Source organism: Bemisia tabaci, chromosome 1 (genome assembly GCF_918797505.1).
Source record: "Bemisia tabaci chromosome 1, PGI_BMITA_v3".
NCBI classification, from domain to species: Eukaryota; Metazoa; Arthropoda; class Insecta; order Hemiptera; family Aleyrodidae; genus Bemisia; species Bemisia tabaci.
The window spans coordinates 16,440,097-16,467,602 of NC_092793.1; the positions used below are offsets into that span (position 1 = coordinate 16,440,097).

A 27,506-nucleotide genomic window follows, 5' to 3' on the forward strand; every position below is an offset into this window, starting at 1 on the left:
TTTGACGATAATTGTGACTAAATTCGGACGTACTTCGGGATTTTTTCCGCGGAATTTTTGAAAAAATCAGAATTTTTCTCGGAACTGTTGAAAATTGGAATCATGTACAGGAACCCCAAAATCTTTGGTAAAAGAATATGGCACCATCGTGCTTCTCGCAAAATTTTGAAAATGCTTATTTCACAAATACCTCATACACGCAAGGATTCCGTTAGTAAACACTGAGCTGCTAAAATCCAGTGGTGCCAACTTGCGCGACTAGCTTCTGCGGAAAATTCACGCCCAGTTTTTAAAGCCGCGGAGGAAGAGACTTCCGACAAAGCAAGCAGCAAGGGCAGCAGTAACGAGACCGCCCATACTCAAAACCCCTACTAAGGCCACTGCGATCACAATACCCAGAGGGCCTTTCTTGATTAAATCTTTTAAATTAGGTTTGAGGAATATTTTGGCTAAGGTTTTCAGAACGACCGGTTTCACAGCCTTAAAGAGTAGTCCCTCTTTTGGTCCTAAGGCGATTGTCGATATTACTAATATGGATTTCAAGATGGCAGGCAGAAGGAACTTCTTGAGCATTGCCGTTGAGCCCGCTTTTGCAAGAAGCGTCACCGGGAAAGGCATCTGTAAAAAGCCAAGCATAAATGATGATAGGTTAGAATACCGGTTAAGCGACCAAAAGCAAATTTCCAAGAGTGGATTTGTTTAAGTTTTTGCGTGACTTACTTCTCACCTCCGTTACAACAAAACAAAATTGCCCACAAGATTTGGTTTTCACGCTAGCAGCAACGGCGACCACGTTCAAAATTCTCCTTAGGAGATGGGTCGAAAAGAGGATCATCCAATCCCTGGTAAAAAATTGGCGATAAGAGCTGCGTTTCAAAATACCATAGGAATTCTTATAGCCGGCTAAAGAAGGCTACAGAAAATCATATAGCTGGCTGTAGAATGCGGAGAAAATCATACGGCCGGAATTTACGAAGCGATAAAAAATTATGCAGCCGGGCTATAGTTCCTATCGCCGGGCTTTACACTTTATCGCCTAGCTGTTGCTTTTTCGCCATCGATCATAAAAGGCTATAAGAAATTGTGTAGATATTCGTGTGCTTTGGAAATCATTAAGTTTGATACGGAACCACCTTAATATTTACAAAACACACATTATATTTTCCTTTAATACATATTTTTTTCATCAATTAAAATGAGAATAATCCATACAGGATGTGCAAACATTTCAAAATCATGAGTTGAATAACGCTGACTCCGCCAGATTAAATATTAGAGCCTAACACAAAGCGGAGCGGCGACGCGACGCACTGACGCCTACAAACCTAACAGGGATACTTCACGCATTGCGCAACGCGTGAAGTATCCCTGTTAGGTTTGTAGGCGCCAATGCGTGTTGCGCACTGGCTGTCCGTCTGCCATGGCGCTTGAAGCAACTATTTCACACCAGAGGTATTGCAAAGTATCATACGAAACTGAAGGCGCTCTATTATTAGTAATGGCAGGCATCCATCAAAATTACGGAGCTTTCCTCGCAAAATAAATCAAGATACTACGGCCCAAAATGAGAGCAGTAGTCCAAAAACTCACTAAGTCCTAGCATCCGTAATTAGTAACGTTTAGCATACACTTTATCGGCTGGCTGTTGCTTAATCGCCATCGGCTATAAAAGGCTATAAGAAATTGTGTAGCCGGATATAGAAGCTACTAGGGGGCTACGCCCCCTGGTCGCTACGCGGCCCAACCCCCTGAAGGCGCTCCGCGCCGTCAATGGGCCGCTTCGCGGCCCTATTTTCACTCTCCTATCAGTGTTAGTTTTATTTTTCCCCTGAAAGATTACGATATGAGATATACTTAAATTTTAAACTTTATACTTAAAATTACTTTGAAATTAAAAGGACGCGTTTTGGAATGACTGCCTGATGAAATATTGCAGTAAAACAATAAACAATGATAGTCAATTAATAATTGAGATTTCATGAGTCGGGGATCGAACTCACGTCGAGGTAAAGTGGACGCATTCGACGTCTTAGACGACTCGGCCACCGCTCAACGTGATAGCGCCGCAGCCGGCACGAATCTTGTGTAGATAAGTGTAGAGCTGATGCGCAGGCTACACAGCTACTGCGCAACCTCCTCGACCACTGCGCATCCTCCCGCGCATAGCGGTAGCAGTACCGGAGCATTCTGTAAACTCACTCACTTTTATAACGTGATTTTAAAAAAACCTGGGTCCTTCTTCCAAAATCTGATCATAGCGGGCTCATCTAGGGCCTATTACCTGTCGATTTACGCAAAAATCATGGAAATCGGCCCGGTAGAACGCTCAAACGAACTATGACAAAAAGTATAAATTTACATTGTTTAAATGGGAGAATTCGCAACTTTACCACGTAATATAAAAAAACCTGGACCATATTTTGAAAATCTGAAAAGAGTTGGCTTATCTAGAGACAATTGCCCGTCGATAGCCGCAAAAATCATGAAAATCGGCCCGGTAGAACGCTGGAACTAAGCGTTACCAGTTTCGCAAAATTAGGAGGTCTTGGAGCTTATAGTATACATCCTCCCGCGCATAGCGGTAGCAGTCTCGGAGCATTCTGAAAATTCACTCACTTTTATAACGTGATTGTAAAAAAACCTGGGTCCTATTTCCAAAATCTGAATAGAGCGGGCTCATCTAGGGCCAATTACCCGTCGATTACCGCAAAAAACTTGGAAATTGGCCCGGTAGAACGCCCAAACGAACTATGACAAAAAGTATAAATTTACATTGTTTAAATGGGAGAATTCGCAACTTCACCACGTAAAATAAAAAAACCTGGGCCATATTTTGAAAATCTGAAAAGAGTTGGCTAATCTAGAGACAATTGCCCGTCGATAGCCGCAAAAATCATGAAAATCGGCCCGGTAGAAGGCTGGAACTAAGCGTTACCAGTTACGCAAAATTAGGAGGTCTCGGAGCTTATAGTATAGATAGATTGGAAATCTTACAGCCGGCTGTAGGTCTGTGGTATTTTAGAACAAAGATTCTACTGCCAATTTTTACCGGGGATTTTATTAGTACAGCACTTAAATATTACAAAAAAACCTTAGGATATTAAATATATAGATTATACAGATATTTTTCTACCTCTCTATTTACTAAGGCTATTAAATATATTTTTTTTATATTTCTTTATTGAAATATATTTAAATGCTGCATTGTGATCCAGATGTGATACTTACTTTTTGGCGTTTTCACAATCAGACAATTTTGGCAGATTGCAACTGGTGACTCGTCCCGGTGACTATGCACTTGACAATTTTTTCGAGGAAAAGGAAATCAAGCCTTCATTCAAAGTTGATCCGTGGAAAGTTCATGATTGGTGTTAGCAGTGGACTGAGAGCTGTGTTCAATGTTGACAGATTTTTAACAAAAATTGCAAGTATCCTTTGGATGATATCTTCAGGTCTTTGGGCTTCACTTTGCTTTGACCTGAATCTTTGATTCTCCTGCAAAAAAAAAAACACGAAATGGAGTGAATCGTTTTTAAAAGGGTATAAAACTAAGACCGAAGGCTCAATACTTCAGTCTTACAGCGAAAGCAGCTCAATAGGTTGATCAAATTAAGTCTCATGATCTTAACAAGGACTTATTAGTTTTAATAATCGTAAATTTTCATGTTAAAAAAAAAAAAAAAAAAAAAAAAAAAAAAACTACGTACAAATGCATTAAGGTGCGTAAATGACGTTTAGTAAATGAAATAATGCAGAGACAAGCATGAGTGGAGAAAAAATCACTTGAATAATAAAATATTTTATTATTATTTCAACAATTCTGTAACCATTCCCTGACATAAAAGTACCTATAAGCAAAAAGCTATGCAGCAGTTGAAATCATAATACAACCAGATGCCTCATTTCGAACTAAAAAAGTGAAAACTTTTGAATGATGTATCTTTTAAATTGTATTTAAATTTTGACATATTTTTCTGCGAAAGTATTTCCTCGGCTAGCAAAAGGTAGTTAGCCAATCAGCACGGCAAGGATTACTTATCTCAATAACGGGAAAATATCTCAATTTTAGTGATGACTTCATACTCTGCAAGACAGTCAGAAAAATAAAATTTAGCTAATGCTGCTACTTAAATTAAAAGAAGAAAAATCGGAATCAAACAATAACCAGAGTCTGTTTTCAACACTTTTAAAAAAAACATAGGACATTTATTATTGACCCAAACAGATACAAACTCCAAGCAATTTCTATACCACCTTCAGAACAAATTATTAGATCTTATTTGCTGTAGTGGTGCACATCATAGGTTCTCCCAAGTTGATCTTGTTAGTAGTGCACACATAGTTTTAAGAGCGTTTGAACAAATTGTGGTAAGCACTTCTACGATGTATCACGTGAAGCACACTCTTTCTAATCTAGCGATAACTTGATCACGATCCCATGTAGAAAATTGACGTCTGGTAAAAGCAACGAAGTTCCTCCCCTCGATCCGTCCAAAAAATTTAACCCATCAAAACAAGGGCCATACAATTGTTAACCGCTCTTAACCGTATATGGATGTCTCTTCGTGCTCATTACATGAGCAAAAATAAAACCTTTCTACACTTTTGAAATGACACGTATCTACACAGTGGCATAGCTAGGATAAGGCCTAAGAGGTTTGGACTCCCCCACGACTAAAAATGCTCCCCCCCAAAACTTCAGTTTGCGTGGTCTTTCAGGGATTTTAAGCGTGCCTATAGGGCTCGCTTTTTGAAATCACTCGGATGTACTGTAGTACAGCACACCGATCGACCAATGCTTTTCAAGGGGCGGTCCGAATTTTTTTTCCGTCGGATCCGTTCTTCCGTTTTTGAACCGTTATAGTGTCAAGCCCTGAAGGTCATTCATCGAGAAACCGAATTATCCTGTTACTGGAAACCCTTGAGAACATTTTCCCGTGGAAACCGTATTATTTTCTTTCATAGGTACGTCAAATAAGCTTTTCTACGCTCGGAGGATTTAAATTAGAAGTTTAAATGCCGCCATAACTATTTAGCGAATCAGCGTCTTTTCAAAAGCGGTTAAACCCAAGTTGGCTGCATCTCCATAGTTACAACTGCAGCGAAGTGAGCAATCTCCAATTCGACCAATTGGAAGGCAGAGTTTTGGAGGTTAGGTTCCCTTGTTGATTCTCTGAGTGTAAGTTGCATTTTTTTTTTTTTTTTTTTTTTTTTTTTTTTTTTTTTTTTTTTTGGTGTCACGTTTTTTTTTTTTATTTCCAGAAAAGATACCTTAAAGTCTCATTTTAATACAAATCAATCGAAGAAAAGGAAAAGACAAAGTTTGACTCATTAAACAGAGTAAACTCCATACTCTGCTGCTGCAAACTGAGCAATCTCCAACATGACGCAACAAACTGAACAATTTCCAAACTTTAATTTGAAATTCTGAATGAACCAATTCAGTTAAATGATTTATGATGTTATTTTCTTTGTTCATCCAATATAATTATGTTACTTTCTTTATTCAATAAAATGTATTTACATTCAACGGTATCAAATCAATAATTCCTCCCCAATTTGCAGAGAGTACTAATTTATACACATCTCGTTGAAATGGAAATAGTGCACACACTAGATTTCAGTTCTTCGGCACGCTTTTCCAACATATTCATGTTGGATGTTTCTTCTTGTTTTTTTTTTACCTTGGCGCCGCTTCTCTCACCCCGGGAGAAACCTCTGACCGTAGACTTCCGCCCTCATCAGAAATTTTACACCCCCCCCCCCCCCCCAAAGGAAGAAGTCCTGGCCACGCCACCGGTACGCGCTGTTTTTATGAGGTCATTGCTGTCAAAGAATTTATTCTATTAGGTGAGGGATATTAATTACAAATAAGTTGCAGGACTTACCTCAATTTTATTCCTTGGGCTCTTAAGGAAACTAAAAACAGGGTTGAATATGAAATATTCAAATTATAAGATAAAATATATTCAAGCGCACTTCTGCACCGTTTTTCGGGACGATTATCCTGCAGCGCACTTCTGCGAATCACGAACACCTAGGACTTTGAGCGAGTGGTAGTGGGACTTCATTCGTGAGCATTCCGTTTAACAGCGAGCATTAATGTAATTGATCGTCTCATTCGCTTAAATTCACAGCTTTCTACTAGCATTAAAGAGTAGTTTTAGCGGATATTAATGTTCTAGAGCTAGTCAGTGTTCAAGAATTCGACAGAGAATCATAGTTTATCGAGGTTCGGGGCCGTATTCACAACAGTTCCTTAAACGCCTCCTTTTACTCGGAGACCCCATATAGCGAATTAAATATATATTCATAATAATTTATCTATTGATATGGGTGCTTGTTATAAGATTTATATATTAATGATGAACAGGATTATTAGATTGGATAATTTAAAGTTTAAGGATAGGAGTTTACGAAAATATATAAATTGCACTTATACCTAAGACAAATTGATTATTTTTTATCTTAGATTTGTGCAGAAGTAAAAATTACATTTATTTCAGCTTAAACGTTAGGACTCCCCTCTTCGTACAACCTTAATTTAAAAGTTAGTATTTAGTTCGTGATTAAGAGGGGCTCTAAAAGATCCTTTGCAAAGCACCGTAAAAAGGAAAATTGTAAACAATTTCCGGTAAAATTAACAATAAAACTTAGGTAATGGCCGCAAAAAATACAAAATATGCATGAAAAATGTCTATTATTTTAACAATTTAATTGATTTAATCAAGTTGATTGCAACATATGCAACTAACCATAGATTTATTTTTGCAACATAGAGAGATAAGGAGGAAACAAACGTTTGAAAATTATTGAATTCACACGTGGAAAATATTTGGCGAGACTGTTTAATTATTTCGGGCAGGATTCCTCAGGTCTCTCTTTCTTTCTGTTTCTCTGGGCAAACCTGCTTGTTTCCGTCCTTGACGCGTTGTTGAGAAAAAATACCGTATCAGCACTCGAATTTTGCCAAATTTCCTCTCAGAAAATACTTATTTTTGAAAAAAAATTACGCATATTTTTGCTTGAATTTGTCAGACTCTCATGATCAAGTTTCGAACAAAATCTTCCGAAAAATTGGAGGGGGAATTTTCACACATTTTCTTGGAAATTAATTGTTTTTCGCAGAACATTTGGCAACGCCTGAAGGCTCATACGGTTTTTTCCCATAGTGCAGCATATTGCTGACAACAAACATTAAAATATGCACAGCAGTCACTTTAGTGCTCACTTTGACTCGAGTTTCATGTGAGCAGGAGCAGGAGTTTTAAATTGATGTATTCAAAAAGCGATTCACTCACGAGTGAAAATTTTAGTGAAGAAACATATATTGAGGGTTCTAAACACGGGAAAACGGTTTGCGTCAAAGACACAAGACAGGTGGGTCACTTGGTGTTGCTGAACTTTTTTGGATCCCACACCTGCCAACAGACCGCAGCAATACCCCGTTTGCGTCTCAGCCCTAAACCGGTAGGCGTGGAGCGCAAAAAGTTAGGTAACGTCCCATCCTGTGTCTCCGACGAAATCCAATGAACTTTATAACCTGTCCAGCAATTTAAAGGTCAAAATGGGAGAGAAAGCTCAATATCCTGCACATTTGGAGACAGGGTTCATTTTGGATCCTAGGGGACAGTCGAAATCCTGGGAGAAGCTATGGAGGTTGGAGATAGGTCCATTGACGCGGAGCGGGTTGACAGAGTGCCCGCCAGTTTGTGAGGCGCCGAGGCGGGTGTACCGACTGCACCACATATTCCCGAACGAGATCCAGAACATCTGCTTGGGCGTGTATTTCTCGAAGCCAGGTAAGCTCGGCTCCAGTGGACGCCCCTCGCTCCATGCATGCAGTCCGTCGTACGAAACTTTCACCCCTATATTATCTGCGATGTTCTCGTTCAGCGATGCCTTTCCGCTCATCTGCGCCAAGAAAAACATTTATGCAGACCCGAGTAGAGTAGAGTGCCTATGTAGGGAGAGTAGGGACATGTCGAAAATTTTGAGGTTAGGTGATGGAGCTCTTAGACCCCAAAAGGGTAGGCAATCTATGAATTCAAATTATCCAGAGTGATTTATAATCACAATTGTTGGGAAATGTCGTTGGTAAAGCACGTATTTGACTTGGTTTTTGCATAAACTTACTCATTTTTTTGGAGGAAATGCTTACTTATGGATTTTCTTGTCGATTTTCGTTTGATATTGGATTCTAAAGATTGACAGTGACATTTTTCGTTTTCAAAGGTTACCTACTTTTTTGGGCCCTAAGAGCTACATATTTCGAGCTGTCCATACTCGCCCTATATAGGTACTCTAGAATAGAGTCTCTTTATACGGAGAGTTAAAACATCTCAATTTTCAGCTATCCACTATTCCTCCACCAATACTATCCACGGCAAAACTTTGGGCAACGGTCAACACTGGTCGGCTAATGACGCGGCCTACTTCCGGTCATTGACCCTAACATAAAGTGGGCGCTTGATTGTCTAGCTATATGTATGCTCCATGGGGCATTTAGTAACCAGAGCTAGATTCCTGAGGGGAATAGAGTTTGAAACCACCAGATAACTTGTCACTAGATTTACAGGGGAGTATATAGTTCCAGACATTACCCAACCCACTACCAATTGTTGCCAAAAAAAAAAAAAAAAACGCAGATTGATCAGGAAAATCGTTGATCCAACACCCTCAGTATGAATCTACTTTGGTCGATGAACACACGTTTATGAGCTAACTTTATAATGTTTATAACTAACTTTTAAACTAAAATAAAATTTATAATTAGGTTTTAGATAGTTCTGGTAAAATATATTATATAGTTATATTAATCTAAATTTACTAAAATAAATTTAAATTATCTAAAGTTTAATAATTTAATTTATAGTTTAAGTTGTTAACACTATTCAAAAATGTTAAATAAACAGTTGTCACTACATTACCTGCAGTCCTTGGTAGCTGTAGTTACTATACTGTCTCACTAAGCACTCGGTGATCTGTTTGTAATTTGCCAGACTTTGTTGCGTCCACCAATCTCTCTTGTTTCCTTCTTCGTCATGAAATCTGCCCTAAAAAAAGAAAATCACATCAATTTAAGAGAAACTCAAGAAAATCAACTTGGAAAACTTAAGAGATGCAAAGTACTTACAAAAGATGAATGATAAGTAATGCCTGCTTGCAGATATCTTGGAATGAACATAAGAAAAATCAAATGATTGCTGCCAGAAGTAAAAGCTCAGAAACTACCATTTTGACCCAAAGAGTTCCCGCACAAAGTGGCAGCCATGCTAATGTCTTTGATTTCTATCTGTACATGGAGATATCGACTAGATACAGAGTTGGACTCTTCTCATCACGTAAAGGTTCTCTTCCAATACGGCTTTAACTTTGAAATATTTTCTTGTCTAGTTTCAGCGAAAGTAAATCACAGTATTTTTCGTAAAATTTCACAGAACTAATAGTGCTCAAATCGCAAATCCCGTGCGTCACTCTCTTGCGTGCTCTACTGACGAGTTTCCAAAGGTAATTTTTTTCTTGGTAAAAACTTTATAATTATTGAAAACACAAAACACAGCGTCATTACTTTCAGGCTAAATGCATGCCCCATTTCATGTCCAATGAGCATCCCAAGAGAACCATAATTCACATACTTAGGGAGATCAGGGTCACTGTATGGATATAAAGCCATCGGTGGATATATGGCTGAAAAAGAAACAAAAAACTAAGATTACTTTTCACATAGAATAATAAAGCACATGCAAGTATGGACAAATTAATCCGCAGTTGGGAAGAAAAATAATAAATCCATTTCATGCTGGATCAAAAAACTTCAATTCCATGATGAATCCAATCTAATGGGTGGGACTAGGATGATTTATGGGACCAGCAGTGATACGTAATTGCTCTCTTTTTTTAATTATGCAAATAAGAACAAGGTGTCTGCCCGAGTGCCCGCATCTGATCAGTGATACCAATGTTGGTGACGTATATAGTCTGTATATACAAGATCTGTGATGTTCGTTAAGTTTATCGTAAATTGTAAAGTTTACTTATTCTCTGGGCGACTTTCGTATTTGAGTTAGCCTTTCATAGTTTCATTTTTTCTCCCATATATTTTTAACTTTAGAGTGAAAGATCTTGTTGATAATTGCATTGACAAAGAAGCGCACTACAGCTTTTTCATTCAAATTCAGTAATTTTACCAATGTCTTGTGATGCTAAACGAAGACTTTACTGTATAATCCAGTCGCTAACTATATTCATCAGTGGATTTCAGGATGTAATAGAAATTAAGCGTCTACAGAAAATACATGCACAACGATCAATCACTACAAGCGTCTTTAAAAAATAGAGAACTTATGCCTGATCCAATTAATTAAAGGAATTAAAAAAAAAACAATCCCATTTTTAATTTTATTCTCTCTTTTTTGTTTGCATTATATACTGCGCGTTTGAGAAGCACGTTACTTAGCTGTCCTCATTGATTTGAAAATAAAAATTGAAAAGATTGCAAAAACATTAGCCTCCTTGTACTGCTGGAATTATGAACTGATTGCGGCTATTGAAACTCAAATTTCACGGCACTAATTTCAAAAGATCTCACCGTATTTTTAAAAATTTCTATGAAATGATGTTGCTGCTAAATTTCTATTAATGCTTGGATCAGGAACAGACAGTAAAAATCGTAGAGCGCTAGCCACGCATTCTTTCCCAGGATGGATATGAGAGGACCAAGTTCATTTCTTGGATAAACTGGAATGCAAAAAGAAAAGGAAAGGTCAAGTGAGAATTCCAATTGCTGGGAGAACTACAGAAACAATTTGTCTCAACATTCTCCCATTTTCTTCCAAGAATGCACCGCATACGAATATACTGCTGAGGCTCTGCGGCGTGGCGTACTTAGCGATACATCGATTGATCTTCCATTTAAGGATATGGATCGATATCGATAAGGATCGATAAGCAGGGCGTTCGCAACGAACATCTTAATAATCGATTTTTTACCATAGCTTTGAATGGAGAGGTATCGATAATCGATTATTCACGTCTTTCGATTCGGATAGGATACCTTCCTCAGGAAAGAGATTTTAACGCATCTGATGAGTTATTGTTCCAGTATCATTTTCGCAGACTCTTCTGCTGACCAGAAATTCTAAAATGAATATAATAAGCTACTGAATTTCATGTCTGCAATAGTATGATTTCCGCCGGCGGAATCGAAAGAGTAGTAAAATGACTGAATTTGAATGAAAATGGAGGTTTGCCTTTTCTTATCAATACTAGATCCTTGATGATTGTATGGCCCCTCACACCTAAATGAAATAATATGGGACAAAAAATTATAATTTAAACTGCTAAAGTTGGTTTCAAGGTTTTTTTCAGTCCTTATTACGGTTAATAGCGGTTAGGAATCAGAAGTAAATAAAAAGAAGGAAGCAGCGTAGTTGGGTCATAAAATGATTGTAAAAATGCAGAGCTGGTGAAGAAGTCAAATGATGTGCCATACACATACATAGTGCTTCAGTTCTGATCAATTTTATATATATGTAACAGTTGAATCGTGAAAATTACTCCCTCTTACCGAATGTATTAGTGGCAGATCTGTAATGAGCATTTGAAATGATGGGAAATATCTTATTTTCCCAATGAAATCTATCGTAAGTTTGATTGTAACGGGAGAATAAGCGTTCGCGTGAACCTTGGTAGCGCACGTAGGATAAAAGAAAATTGTCCACGTCCCAATCATAATACGGCTGAAAAAAATAAATAAATAAAATTAATTATAAATGGTCGCTATTGTTGGCCAAAATTGGAGCTGATAAAGAGGAAATAATAAGTTTAAAACCAAATCAAATAAAAACTCATGCTTTCATAATGGATTTGACTGATAATCAATACATTTAGATATACAGGGTTATCCAAAAGTCACTGACCACCCCTGTAACTTTTTTCCAAATTGAGATAGAAGTTTGAAACTTTGGAAATGTTCCTCGGTCTAAAGTAGCAACTTTTTGGTCCCCCCAACATTTTGGGGGCGGCTCCCCCTAAGGGGGGCGGGGGCTAACTTTTTTTTTCAAATAGCAACCCCCCCTTTGTGATACCTCATTCGAAAGATAATAAAAAAAGAAAATTTTTGGCGCAAACCGCAGGTCAAAATGTTGATTTTTGACAAAATGGCGGCTGGTCAAAGTTCAAAATGGCGGAAATTTGGCATCTCCGTTTTTTTAGCGGCGGATTGGTCTGAAACTCAGACTCTTAGGTTTTTTTGGGACGAGAAAACCGATTCTGGCATCGGTTTTCCAGAAAAGTCAGTCCTTTTCAAAATGGTGGCGGTCAAAATGGCGGCCTAGAGCGAGAAGTGGATATTTAGGCTGCTTATCGTTGGATTTGCATGAAACTTGGTATCCGAGGGTATTTCGGCACGAGAAGAACGAATCTTTCATTGGATATCTGAAATTCCGACGAATTTCAAAATGGCGAGAAGTCAGTTTTACGGCTGTTAAAGAAATGGATTTGCATGAAATGCGATATCGATTATTTAGTATTTCAAGAATTGATGAAGGATTTCTTTTTATCCAGCCAAAAACCACCAGGATATCGAATTTCATGCAAATCCATTTCTTTAACAGCCGAAAAACTGACTCCTCGCCATTTTGAAATTCGTCGGAATTTCAGATATCCAATGAAAGATTCGTTCTTCTCGTGCCGAAATACCCTCGTATACCAAGTTTCATGCAAATCCAACGATAAGCAGCCTAAATATCCACTTCTCGCTCTAGGCCGCCATTTTGACCGCCGCCATTTTGAAAAGGACTGACTTTTCTGGAAAACCGATGCCAGAATCGTTTTTCTCGTCCCAAAAAACCCAAAGAGTCTGAGTTTCAGACCAATCCGCCGCTAAAAAACGGAGATGCCAAATTTCCGCCATTTTGAACTTTGACCAGCCGCCATTTTGTCAAAAATCAACATTTTGACCTGCGGTTTGCGCCAAAAATTTTCTTTTTTTATTATCTTTCGAATGAGGTATCACAAAGGGGGGGTTTGCTATTTGAAAAAAAAGTTAGCCCCCGCCCCCCTCAGGGGGAGCCGCCCCCAAAATGTTGGGGGGACCAAAAAGTTGCTACTTTAGACCGAGGAACATTCCCAAAGTTTCAAACTTCTATCTCAATTTGGAAAAAAGTTACAAGGGTGGTCAGTGACTTTTGGATAACCCTATATATTTTTACGCAGTCATTGGGATCGGCTATATTGGTGATAAATCGACATCACGAGAAAATAGCTTACATACTTACTGAGAGAGAGTATATTTAAAAAAAAATCGCGAGGACACGTATTGTAATATTTGATCCTAGTGTAGGGACATCATTAAAACCCCCAAAATATCATTCGGTCAAAAAAAGCCGGTAGAATCATTTAACATGTTGTATTTGAACTGAGAACTTTCCCTTTAACTTCCTTAAAAAGGTTGATAATAGGTTGACGAAGAGAGGCAAAAGCCTCTATTGAATTCTCAGGGCCTAGCAAGACTTTCCACCAGTGGCGTGGCGTGAATTGCGATATATCGATTGTTATGCCATTTAAACCTATGGTAAAGAATCGATTATTAAGGTGTTCGCTGCGAACACCCTATCTATCGATTCTTTTCCGTAGGTTTAAATGGCATAACAATCGATATATCGTAATTCACGCCACGCCACTGCTTTCCACTTGATTCTTTTATGGGTTCCTATGCGTGATTTGCTGCCGTATAAGCGATAAATTTACTGTAAAAGTCGGCCATGACGGGTGGTTTTCGATTGATTCACTCAAAGTTTCAGAAAGGTCTCTTCTAAAACACTCCAGATGGTTAAAAAAAGGTCAGAACCAATCCACGCGATAACATGAATTTTCTTCGGGCACCCACTTTTAAAGCGGGGAACCTTAGGGACGTCGTCTCTCTGTCATGGATCCATGAATGACTTACCTCATCATACAGAGAATCGATTAGGCTCTCATCCAGAAACTCCTTCTGGTAAATGAGCATTGCATTCAGGGAATCAACTTTCGCTGCTGCCTTTGACCTGAAATCATGATAATCATGACAGCTTCTTCGTTTCAAGCAATGCGTCTCGGAAGGCATTGAACCGATTTTCTCTTTAAGAACTTAAAAAGCTCGATAAAATCGAACCTAATCTTGCGCAAAGAATAATCCAAATATCGTTTTTTCTCTCAAAACATCAGAAAACTCCATTGATTTGTTACGCTTGTCACGAGTAGACTACTAAATAGGGTACAAAATTAGGTACCATGCATAATACATTGTTTACCGCGGAGATGAATGAAGCTTTACACTTTCTATTGAAAACACATCCGGCTTCCTCTGTGGGAGACTAGTGAGTTGTTGTAATTATATTAAAATTTAATTTTTCGGCCGGACTCGATAAAATTTGTACTTTTGGAAATTTTGCTTTCGTGGACCAAGATCCTACTTAGCACTGATGGTTGAAACTTAATTCGAGTTTTTCGGCACCTAAGTAATTTACACATGACCTCTGTTGATGGTTTAAACTAGAGTACCTTTATGTATAGCGAGAGTATGGGCAGATCGCTTCATGGAGGGCTTAGGGCCTAAAAGTGCAGCCACCCCCCACCCATCAAACCAACTTCTAACGCACAAAATTTCATTGTCATTCTGTAGATTCCAATTCTAACCAAGATGGCTAAGAATGTACATAAATGAGCGTTTTTCTGAAAAAATGAGTAAATTTATGGAAAAACTAAGTCAAATACGTGCTTTATGAACGATGGTTTGTAACAATTGTATTCGCAAAGCGCTCAGGATAATTGAAATTCAAAGGTTGACTGCATTTCTGGGCCCCAACTTTATTCGCGGAGGCATCGGTGAAGGCCTGATGGGTTTTAGGAGTTTCACATCTGTCTGTACTCTCGCTATACAGGGGCTCTAGTTTAAACAAATAAAAGAAAAATCAGGAGAAAGAAAAAAATAAATTTAAAGTTTAACTTCTCTTTATCGGGCTGCATTTTGTTTGATGATAACCTTTCTCCCGATCACTTGTTATCCGATTTTTAGACGATGGCTATTTCGATGTTAATCATCATCATCAGGTCACTTCGACTTCGATGTGGTAAACACTAAAAGTCACATCGTATATTATTAAAATTTACTAAAATTTTTTATTTTAATTTTAGTAAATTTTAATAATATACGATGTGACTTTTAGTGTTTACCAAATAATCGAAGTCGAAGTGACCTGATGATGATGATTAACATCGAAATAGCTATCGTCTAAAAATCGGATAACAAGTGATCGGGAGAAAGGTAATATCATCAAAGAAAAAAATAAACACAATTACTTGGTTTTTTCATCCAGCCACGGACTCTTCATGATAGTCGCGTGCAATGCTCTCCTGATGTAATCAGCCATATCATCAGCTTCTTCTTTTAGTCGGGCCGATGTCTGCATTTTGTAATAGATATGGTTGAGACCTCCCAAAAATCTAAGACAAAAGTGAGTAAACGCAACTTTTGACGAACGCTTGCGCAAAATTCAACTTCTGCATATATATTTAAAGTAAACGATTTCTACAGTGAAAATAAATCTGTCAGAGAGAAAACCACACCTCCTGCCATTTATTTTTATTAGTTGGATTATATTTTGCAACAAGGAACCACTATTTCTGGCTCATTTTAGAAACAACATATTTGCCATTGGTTTCCTTGGGAAAAAACGTGCTTTTATGGAAGAGCTAGAGATTGTGGTTCCTTACTGCGAAATGTAATCTAGTTATTCATGAGGTGTAAAATTCATTTCAAAATCAAAGATGGTCCACAGAACGTGTCAAAGTCAATAGGCTAAAAGTCAAATCAAGCATTTTATCAAATGGCTCGGCATGGAGTCAAATTTTGAAACTTAACAAAACTTCGAATGTTGTTACAAAGAACCCTTGAATTTTTAATGTCCTGAAAGTAATCATTCTTCAAAGTAAAGACTCCTATTGTATTTCCTTTTTTAAAATGGTTTTCATACATTCTCTTCTGTCAAAGTTGTGAAAACGTTTCCTTTCAAAATGCTACATAATGTGAGATGAAAGCTCCTTTAAAGACTATAAATCATTACAGCAACGATAAAATAATCCATAGTGCATATTTTTAAAAATTAATACCTGTCTTTAGAGGCAAAAAATTAATTTGTAAGAAATTATCAGACAACTTAGAATTTGACTCTGATTGAGAGTATTTGACAAAATACTTGCTTTGATTATTTGCAGCATTTTTGAAGGAAGGGTTTTCACGACTTTGACAGTAAAAAATGTACAAGAACTATTTTTAAAAGAATAATAGAATGATAGTTTGCACTAAGATGAATGATTCTTCTTAAAATGCTGAAAATTCGAGGGCTCTTCGAAAAAACATTCGAAACTTCGTAGAGTTTCAAAATTTGACTTTTTGCCTAGGTATTCGATAAAATGGCTGCGACTTATGTTTCGATCATTACAGTTTTTAGACCTACAAAATTATTGGACTGATATAGTATTTTTTCCTTTTTATTAATGAGGATAAAACCAAAAATGTTTAGAAACATGAAATTGCCCACTGTAGGTTATTAGTGAGCCATTAATTCACTTTTATACACTCTTCTAAACGCTAGCAATTTGTTTTCATTCTTTGCCACTTTGCCGCAAATATTTTTTTCATAATTAAGGGAAAAATTTCGGTTTTTTGTTTTGTTTTGCTTTAACCTTAAAAGAGGAACAACAATTTGAAACGCCACAATCCAGATTAGTCCGCGTTTTTGCAGGTTTCAATATTGATATGACCTTGAAACTTGATAGAATTATATTGGCTTATTATAGACGTCAAATTCCCGATCAGTCCGATATGAAACATTTTATCATGGATCTAGGGATCTTCAATTGAAATTATGGTAAAACTAATCTCTTTCCGAAGTGGAGCAAATGGCAAAATATTAAGTGAAATAGTTTTCGCGGATGTGAATTGTACCGTAAATATTGTTCCATGTCTTGAAGAAAGTTTCTTTCCGTTGATACATATGCGTTACTATTTTGTACCTTTTACTTACATTTCACCAGTCTTTTCTGCGCAAAACTGAATTCGTTTAGCTATATTATAATGGGGTTCCACAATTTTCAATAGACTCCTGGCTCCTTCAGGCAAATATAGTAATAAAGATCTCAACGAACGGTACACCATATAATTGTGGAAAGTTCTGCAATTTTAATAGAGTCACATATTATACTCACATAATTTTATTTTAAAGTTAAGACACCTAATCCTATCAAAATTATATTCGAGCGAGCAAAAGCAAAGTTTTTCTGTTATAAATAAATTATCAACGCCCTTTAGATTGCGTTCGGAAGAAATTCAATGCGTTTATACATGACGCCGCACTCTACAATACAAGTGCGCAGCCACTACGAGGACATTAATAAAAAAAAAAACCCTTGATGTATATGTTCCGAACGAAAGAGAGGAGAGGGGAGAGAGGGGAGGAGATCGAGTGAGAGAAATTGTCCGTCAATTTTACTCTCGCTTTTCGAGTCAATTCTGTGAAAATCTTCAAGGTTACGTGATAACTTGATTTGCTTAGTCCAAGGCGTAATGATATAATCCATACAATGTGAGCTGGATTCTTTAAAATGACCGCAAACGAGATACGTGGTTTGGTAGTTTCACCGTCGATTTGTAATATCCGCCACAAGCAGTTGTTACAGGGGGCTTCCCCTAGAAAATGTTGAAAACTTTGCTGCATTTTGATACATTTGTCACCGCATGTGGCAACATGGTCTGGCGAAGAAATTTAGCGCAAATAATTATTCTTTGCGAATTAGAGGTTGAGGTTCCATGGGTTCAAATCGTTCTCTAAAAGTCTCATTAGGCTTTGATGTCTTGAATTTTAACAATCATGATTTAGAACTAAATCAGAATTATTCGTGGCAAAGCTTGGAAAAATAAAATGATAATTTTTAAAATGACTTCATGAAATTTGGTTAAAATTGGTATACTTTTATTTTGGAGGTGTGCCGATTTCAGCTCTTCCTGTCATAGTGAAATCACTCTAGTGCTTCTGTGTCCCGCTTTATAAACTTGTTCAATATTTCAATTTTATTCATCCTTTCTTTAGCTAATTTTAATATTTTTCCCGCTTCTTTTTTTATTGGGTGAGCGAAAGTTTCGAACTTGATATGCGCCAAACATCGATTTACGAGCAAACTTTCAGACATGGCATCCATGTCAGCATTTCAACAACGGGAAAGATAATTTAAATTGTACTTTTCCGCAATCACTTGCATGAAGGAAAACTATTTCCCGTTCGAATATAAGCTTTAAATACGTCCATCAGTCATTAATTTCATTTTGTTGTTTTAAAATTCATAATTCTGACGTTTTTAAAGTCAAAATTTGTACAGTTACTCACCTAATTTCGTTTTGTAATTCATTTTTTATACAATACATATCGACGGTGTAAGTCGGCAATCACATAAATCGTGTGCGGTGTCTGAAAATCTCCGCCTCTAAGTTGCTTTTTTAAAGGAGAACAAATTGGCATCATTCCTAGAAGTTTTTGCTGACTTTTCTTCGCACAGGGAAGAAAAATCAGGGCAGTTTTAAAGAATTGCCGTCGAGTAGTTTTCCGTTTCAAAAATAAAATATGACAGGAAGTCTGCGACGTCGCAAACCGAGTTACGTGATTGCCGACTAACACCGTCGATATGCGCTTCACGTTGTCGACCAGCGACCGCACTGTGTTAGGCGCAATGCGTGAAGTATTCGTGCACTCTTGTAGGCGCTAAGCAAACCGGCGATCGCACTATGTGCGTTAGGCGTGATGCGTGAAGTATTTCCGCAGTCTTGTAGGCGCTAATATGCGACAGGCGGCCGCTCAGCCCGCCTTTTTTCGAGATGGTGGCTTTATATCAGACAGCTGATTTTGGTAAACTTGTGTTATGTTGTTTTAGTGGCCTATTGCAACACGTCTCCACAAAGAAACCTTCTATACATTCATTTTTCCAGAGAAATACTAGATTGACCGGACTATTTGTACTGTCCGTAAAATATTTTCTCTGATAACATTTACAGTTCTTAAGGTCAAGTGACATATCAAGTGCCAAGTGACAATAACATAGAGGCGGAGATTTCCAGACACCGCAAACGAGTCATGTGATTGCTGACTTTCACCGTCGATATATGGAAAGTTAGGTAGTATATCGATGGAAGGTTTGAGTCAATAACCATGTTGTCAGAATAAGTCTATCGTGGAAATTCACATCGGCACACAGAAAATTGACAATAATTTTCTGAACAAATGCCGGCCGCATGCAGTTATGCATTTGTCTTTTATTTTAACTCATTTGTTTTTTTAGATTTTTTCTCTTGGTGAGAATGAAATTGTCCATGGCACCATTGCTACCCGGTTCTTTGCCACGACTTTTGAATTTTAGCCTTAAATACCAACACATCTTTGTTATTACCTTTTATCAACTTCGCTCATGATATGTTTTAGGCTTCTCGTATATTCGGGCAGTGTATTCAAAATCGGCTCATCAGGCGCCAGATTTAAATGTGGAGGGAAGAGGGCCTCAAGTGGGAAAATATCAAGACCAAGGTTCCGATAATGCACCACGTACTTGGTTGTCGGCGGCTTCTTGCAACCATCGAGTCTGGCTATCTGAAAGGAAGCACTCCATTACCAATATACACGATCAGAGTATAACGTTGCATATTTTACGACAAAGTAATTGTGCTTAACGATCACGGAAAAAAAAACGTTGCATATTTTACGATAGTGTAATTGTTCTTAACGATTACGGAAAAATAAAAGTGTATGGGGTTTTCCCCTAAAATTGTCGTGCAGTGTTTTTAACAGCGTTTTCAAGTGTTTTTCATGTGTTATTCGTAGATATGCTAGTTTAAATCGTTACTGCTGTATAATAGAAAGTTTTGTCAAATTTCAGTTTCATTTCAATGTTACGATGGGTCGCCATCTTGTTTATTTATTTACGGCCGTGAGAGAATCATGAAGCCTAAAAACTCGTTGACCAATCAAAAAGCGGTACAGTTTTCCTGTAGTTTAAAGATACGAATGACCATACTCTGTCTATAAAGGTACTCTAACTCTCCCTGTTAAGGTACTCTAGATGGGTCCAAAAGGAGCCCTTATCGGTATACCTCCTCTAAAGAAAGATGGATAATTGGATGATGACTTACGCGGAATAACGCACATTCAAATCTGACAACGTCACTCATTTGAATCTCTGCATCAGTTCTATTGGCGCCAAAGTAGACTGCGAATTCAACTGCAAATGCCAAAGGTATCGGAGCCGTTCCATTGTGAGAGCACGCCTGCATATGCCTCGCCATATGCTTCTGCACTTTGTCTTGGTCGTCACCAAAGCACCATGGATTTTGCAACTGCAAACAATTGACTTGTGGGCAACTTATCAGACAAAACCTGAATTGGACCGAGTTTGACAGAAAGGAACCAAGCCACATCAGCTCTTGCCTTAAACTGGGCAGTAAAATTTTTTACGAGAGAACGTTTGTGCGGATTCCTTTGAAATTTTTAAGGAATTTGCCTCAAACTATGGAGAATTTTCACTGCAATTTGCACGAAAATCCGCAGAACCGTTTTCATGTAAAAAATTAAATTTGGCAATAGCTGATGTGGCTTGGTTCCTTTCTGTTTAACGCGGTCCAGTTGTTCTATAACCAAGTAGAACATTTTTCAACAATGATCCTTCAGGACAATTGCATTTTCTTCCATTCTCTTAAAGAATTACACTTATAATGGACCAGTAGACGAGGTACGAATTGAAGCATTCTGGTACATATTTTTCAACCAAAATTTCAAGTATAAAACACAATTCGCGCAACAAAAGATAATGATATCAACTCCGTAATTAAAGATATTAACGGGTTTTTTTTTTCATTGATTACGGCGATAACTTTGGACTCCCCGCTCACAAGAAAAACAGCGGTCTATACTTGAATGAAATTGTGCATAACAACGGCTTTGGTGGACCTCGTGATCGAGCAATATTCCTTCCCTGCCCTGTGTCGTTCAAAATTTTCACAACATTCAACTGCTGAGGCCAAGCAACGAAATTGAGGTTTCCATACTTTCACACCTCTGAGAATGTTACAATAATGTTTAGTGTGCGATTTGACTCACGTAGGCTTTTGATTTCTTCATGAGCAGAGGGTTTGAATTTACGCATCGAAAAACGAGAAATATCTAAGTTTAGGAAATATTTTCTGTAAAATTCGTTACGCGAATATATACATACATGAAGTCGCTTTTATAGCGCCGCCTCGCGCTCTGCGACGCCCAATACGCGAATATATTCTATGTGAAATTTTGATTAGGAAACAATAATCAGGATGCTTCAATTCACACCTTGTCTACTGGTCCACTGTCTTACTTTTTTATCTTCGCGTTAAAGTCTCCAAGTAGACGAATCCATGTGTGCGTGTGACGTCAAATTTACGCATCAAAAAACGTTAAATATTTTGTTTTTGAGTTAGGTTTAGAAAATTCAACTGCACCAAATCATGCTCTACTGCTCTCGGAGAAATATTGATTAGGAAACATATCAGAATGCTTTGATTCGCACCTTATCTACTGGTCCATAATTATTCTAGTGCCGGTATACTAAATCAATAGGGGGATATTTTATATCCGAGCATCGGCAAAAGCTCATACGGTAAACCAACTTCAGCCCGTGTGGATTTGCTATAATTCCAACAAATTCCCCAATTTGTTGGATAAAATATGAGAAAATGAACTTTCATTTTGCGTGGTCGAACGCAATGCTTTGTAGCTTTGATTATTTCGCAGATACTTTTCGCCCAGAACTCGCGAACCGCTCGTAAAGTAGGTACACGTTTAACGTACGATACGTTTTGGACGAATTTGGCAGATATTAATGTTAAGATTACTGAAAGTATATATGGTTGACGGGATGAGCCAAAATCATCTTCAAACATTTTGTACAAATGAAAAAATTGATAATTTTTAGGTGACGTGCCACCTCGAAATATCCAGTGTTTCGATTACGCCTCTTAGGAACACAGAGCGCATCATACGAGCTTATTGCGTGATCATTCAGAAACCCTGTGTGTTTTAAGAAACTCGCTTTACAACGCTATGAGTTTTTGGACAGTGAAACATATTTCACCGATGCAAAATTCTCATATAATAAAAATACTCACACGTAATACAGTCTGCTTTACATTCCCCTCCACTCGATTCAGTGTCAAAAAAACCAAGTTTTGTGTGGAGAGTCCTGCTGCACTCATAGCTTTGAAAATATCTGGAATCGATATCACCGAGTGGTTGCCTAGAACTGGCCAACCCTTCAATCTGGCGATCAACTCCATCGCAGGGCCCACTCCTTGTTCGTTGATCTTCCCTGGACAATCAAACGGTTCATGCTCAACAAGTTGATTAAAAACATTATATTTCAAGTGACTCTGTGCATTTCTTTTTGCGCCTTTAGCCAAGACCTCATAAATACTTTTCGAGTCAATCAGCGATGTTCAGAGACAAAGAGAAAGCCTTTATTCTGCCGTGCTAAGGAAAAACGCCGTATGAGCCTGCAGGCGTTGCCAAAGTCCCTCTGGCAAATCCCTAATTTTCAGGAAATTTTTTGAATATTTTCCTGCCAATTTCTCAGATAATTTTTTTTTTTATAATTTGATCTAATGTGTCTGAAAATTTCAAGGAGAAACATTCATACTTTTTCTCACAAATAAACATTTTATCGAAGAAAATTTGGCAACTTTCGAATGTTCATACGGAGTTCTTCCTTAGCACGACAGCATTGGTATTTTGGTAATGGTGAGAGCTTTTACTTCCGGGACTCCAACATTCGTGTCATTAGTTTCATGCCGATCAAACGACAATTTTTGAGACACCGCATATAGGAGACTGTGATAACACGCAGACTTTCTGTCATACTGCATTTTTTAAATGGGAAAAGACTTGATGTCGGTGCTTAAAAACTTCCTTGATTTTTCCTCTCTGTGAGAAAAATAAAATTAAGGAATAGTGCTGATTCGTTCTTCATAATTAAAATAAAACAGAAGCGAACATTTTAGAGCAACACAGACGAGATACATAGTTTGGAAGTTTCACCGTCGCACAGTTAAAGGAACTGATATAGGAGGTCGGACATGAAATTTTCGGCTTAAATTTCAAATTTTTATGTTTTTCTTATCACAAATTCAGATTCAAAGGGTGTTTCTGAAAGGAAATTCACGAAAAAACCAATGATACCACTTTTAACTTTTGTGTTGCATATTTCGGAAAATATAAGCTTTCAAAGTTTCCAGGTCTTGTCCAACTTCCCTATTGGCTCGGTCCACTGTGCGTCGGTATATCGCCTAAAAGAAGAACACTCGCGCATTTTAGACAGAAAGGAGTGAATCCACCATAGCTCTTTCAACTCCGAGTGATATGAACCTAATGTTATTTCAACACTGAAATAACGAGGAGTAGTGCAATGAAATCTTGAATGTTTACCAGTGGCGTGGCGTGCTTTGCGATATATCGATTGTTATTGCATTTAAACCTATGGAAAATGATCGATAAACAGGGTGTTCGCAGCGAACACCTTAATAATCGATTCTTTACCATAAGTTTAAATGGCATAACAATCGATATATCGCAATTCACGCCACGCCACTGATGTTTACTCACTCTCGTCGCGGCATGAATTGAAACAGTTCCTCATCTTAGTGTAAAATGTTGGTTCGGGTCTCCGGCTTGCTGGTGGACCATAGTCATCGTATTGGAAATTGCAAAGAAGCTCGAAAACGTTCATCTTATCACGATTTAATTTGTTGTCAGCAACGTCCCTTAAAGTGTAAACCGAGGAGCCGTACGGTATTGCAAGTTCTCGTTCGAAGTTACCGCACGCAAATTCGTAGAAGTCATCGCAGGGATTCGCCGACTCGTTCATGTAGAGTTTCATTTGGGCAGCTGAAAGAAGCGAAATCAAAACTCCATTAGGGACGTGTAATTTTCTAAACTTGAAGCGGAAAAATTCTCCCAAAATAATCAAGTTGAAGTGAGCGGACGGATCGGAGAAAATAAAATATATAAAGCTACCGTACCGAGATTTCATCAACACTTCACAAAAACACTGTCAAAGCGATTTCCTTCAAACTTGGTAAATTTGAAGCTAAGTACCACCGGAACATGCCTAAAGAAATAAAAAAAATGCTGCTGCAGCCCAAAAAAGAGAAAGGTTGTTTCTCCCTATAGTAATGCATTGGGACTGTAAATATACGAGGTTGTTTACACACCCCGCGTGCTGAACGGGTTCAATCTTGTCGCGTGACGTCACAGCATTATTGACGAAAATTCAGATTTCAGGGGGTGTTTTTTTCGAGAAATTTTGGTGTAAATAGGTGCAGTGGGTACTTTTCGACGGAAAACTTGAATTTTTGGTCAGATTTTCAAAACTCCAGAGTCAAGATGGCGACCGTGGCCAAAGTGGTGAAGATTTTGTCTTCTCAATATTATTATTATTATTTTGAAAGTTAATAGGTATGAGGGGTGGCTCGCAAAGCGAGTCGCAAGTTCATCGTGAAGCGAGGATCCGGGGGTCTAGGGGCACTCCCCGGCTAGGCGTGAAAGCTCGCACAGCGAGCTAATTCCGCCTAGTATACAGGGTTATTCAAAAATCACGTACCACTGGCCATAACTATAGTTCTAATTAAGATATCGATTTGCGGTTTGTGACATTTTTTCTCATATTGAGAGGGAAGCTTTTAGGTACTTTCCAGTTTTTGACCCCCTCAGAGGGAGGGGGCGGGGTGCAACTCAAAAATTTCAAATGGCCAACCCCCTCGTGGCCAGTGGTGCGTGACTTTTGAATAACCCTACATTATAAAGACCCCGCACTGCTATCTTTCCTGCGGAGTAAAATTTACCTTTGGAATAGTCAACGCTCGATTCGCCTGACGCTTCATGAAAATTTATTGAAGAGATACTAATGTTTGAAAAGGTGAAATCGAATCTCAGCAGATGAAATGAAGGCTGAATATTTAAAAATCGTCAATAAGAGCATTTAAAAAAAATTGTGAAATTTCTCTCATCTAGATGTTTCGTTTTTACACGGCGCCGACGTCCAATTTGATACGATCGGTACTCACGAATAAGGAATAAAATAATTAACTAATTTTTAAAAAACAAAATGGCAGAATGTACCTTTGCGAATGCAGACGTCAGCTGTACACGTTTTCACTTCAGGTGATGCTGACCTCGCACCTCTGAGCGACCCAGCAAATCCGCTCAGTAAATCAGCGAAGTCTTTTATCAGTGTATTGGATGGCTGCCATGTCATGGTCACTAATTAAAATAAGAGGAAAAATTGAAATGAATTAATTTCCAATATTTGGACCAATTTTTTTTCCAAACGCAGTTCAAATATCATCCAACAAACTCTCTAGGAAAAAGGAGTCTCTGTCAGCGGTAGCCTTAATTCTCAAAGTGACAGGAGAGGGATCAAATTATTAAAGCTTTTTAGGTGATACTTGACACCCCTCTCTCCTCTCTCCTAATATTTCAAAACTGCTCCGTTTTCATGAATAAAAACTCGATTAAAAAGAGACTTCTGGCTCGATTAAGGGTAAACCAGAAGGCAAAGGGAAGACTACGTTATGGAAACGCTACAGGCAGAGAGGGCGTTTAAGACTGCATTACGTAACACTAAAACGGGCGCTTGGCGCCGAGTTATCGAATTCTATGATGAAAAATCCAGTGGCGTGGCGTGAATTACGATGTATCGATTGTTATGCCATTTAAACCTATTGTAAAGAATCGACTATTAAGGTGTTCGCTGCGAACACCCTGTTTATCGATCCTTTTCCATAGGTTTAAATGGAATAACAATCGATATATCGCAAAGCACGCCACGCCACTGGAAAAATCAACGTGAGCTTCCAATTTTCCATGTATAATTCATCATAAAGAGCAAATAAGAGGGAGGATTTAAAGTGTTATGAAATGTTTCATTGGGTGCAGACTTCTTTAATGAGTACGTAACGAGGGTGAATGGAGGAGGGAAACACGCCCTATTTTCAGTGTTACGTATATCTCATGAACGGCCTCTGTCGTTTAAGTACAACTTACCATTTAGGAATCCGATAGCGCCTTGCAAGTCTGTGGCCATTAAAGCCAGTAGGAAAGTCGCTTTGATCCCATGCCTGAGATTCATCGCACGAAATGAGCTCCTTGAAAAAAAACACATCGATGTTCATGATTGTCTTGACCAGGGAAATTGCATGAGGTCACTGTAGAATTGGTGACAAAGCTTGTTCGTTACATTCTTAGGTTTCTTTTTTTTTTTTCTTTTTTTTTATAACAGAGCTATTCAAATTGATCCAATGTAATTCTGTGCGATCTTGACAGGGAAGATGGAAGAAATTATATGATGGGATAAGACCGCAACTACTATTATGGGAGCCTGAGAGGTCGCCAGTGGTTGAACCCCGAAGAATTTGTGATTTTTTTGTATCAATCACGTAAGGTATGACGGAAGTTACAAGGGAAAAATTACAAAAAAAATTCTCCTCCGGTGGCCTTAATTTTTCTTTTTTTTTCGGCTGAAAATTCCTAGTTTTGTGGTTGGTTTTTGTGAGTTGGAAGTAGCTAAGCCAATCACCTTACGTAGCGGGTCCTGGGTAACACTGTGGGAGTTGCTTGAAAACCATTTTATCACATCATTACTAAGGAGGCTATATTTGAAGGTAATTCATTAGTAAGCAACTTTTTAATTCGAAGTTTTGACGTGTTTTGTCTAAATTTATTTCCGGGCAAATTCTTGGAATATCGTGAAAAATCAAACTATGGACGCTTGATGTGATGCTGTTGCGTCATGTCAGAACTCTCGGCAGAGTTCAATTTTTTTTTCAAAGTGAAAAGAGGCTGAATGAACTGTACTGTGTCAAATTTTCATAACTTTTTAAATATTTTTGGACTTCTGGCGAAAATACCTGAGAGGCCATAAAATTAGGCATTTTTATTTGAACAATAAAAAATTAAGGCCACAGACATCAATAATTGAAACAACCGTTTTTGTACCAGGAGCACTCATATATAAGACGACTAGTTTCATTTAACTCTAAGTCTTGAATAATTTAAGCAAGGGCAGCGAGAAAATAAAAATTAGCAAAGCCACCGTAACCCTCATGAATAAAAGAGATAATCTACTGCTGCAAAAATTTTCAAACCAAAATTATTTCACGATTACTTGATTTTACCCTTAGTTATTAAGCTCACTAAGGTGACTTCTTCGAAGTATTCTATTAAAATATTTTGAACTCACGTGCTTAGTAATTAATCCGATTGTTTGAGCACTAATTCGGAGACCACAATATTTCTTATTAATTTTTTAAAACAAGCACCACTGCCAATCTTTCAAAAAACCGCAGCAAAGTCAACCAACTACGAAGCATAGTTCAGGATTATGCGAATCGTTAATCAGTTTAT

General features: G+C 37.9%; 1 protein-coding gene across 1 annotated transcript; it reads right to left on the reverse strand.

The window, feature by feature from the left end:
- Window positions 1–27,506, reverse strand: LOC109039084 (endothelin-converting enzyme homolog). The gene is made up of 16 exons (XM_019054428.2): window positions 27,343–27,506; window positions 26,148–26,248; window positions 25,224–25,364; window positions 23,709–23,990; window positions 22,220–22,419; window positions 20,216–20,419; window positions 19,480–19,676; window positions 17,070–17,216; window positions 15,343–15,486; window positions 13,952–14,048; window positions 11,570–11,741; window positions 9,572–9,690; window positions 8,931–9,056; window positions 5,889–7,914; window positions 3,229–3,495; window positions 1–618 (listed from the first exon to the last, which is right to left on the reverse strand). Exons 2-14 carry the CDS (start codon window positions 26,230–26,232, stop codon window positions 7,582–7,584), a joined length of 2,247 nt encoding a protein of 748 aa, XP_018909973.2. The 5' UTR covers window positions 26,233–26,248; window positions 27,343–27,506; the 3' UTR covers window positions 1–618; window positions 3,229–3,495; window positions 5,889–7,581.

Excerpts from the sequence above, each read along its gene's own strand:
- LOC109039084 (XM_019054428.2), bottom strand. The coding sequence starts at position 26,232 with ATGAATCTCAGGCATGGGATCAAAGCGACTTTCCTACTGGCTTTAATG. Across the intron at positions 22,420-23,708 it reads CAATTCATGCCGCGACGAGA|GGAAGATCAACGAACAAGGA; the intron begins GTGAGTAAACAT and ends TTGATTGTCCAG. Across the intron at positions 7,915-8,930 it reads ACAGCTACCAAGGACTGCAG|ATGAGCGGAAAGGCATCGCT; the intron begins GTAATGTAGTGA and ends TTCTTGGCGCAG.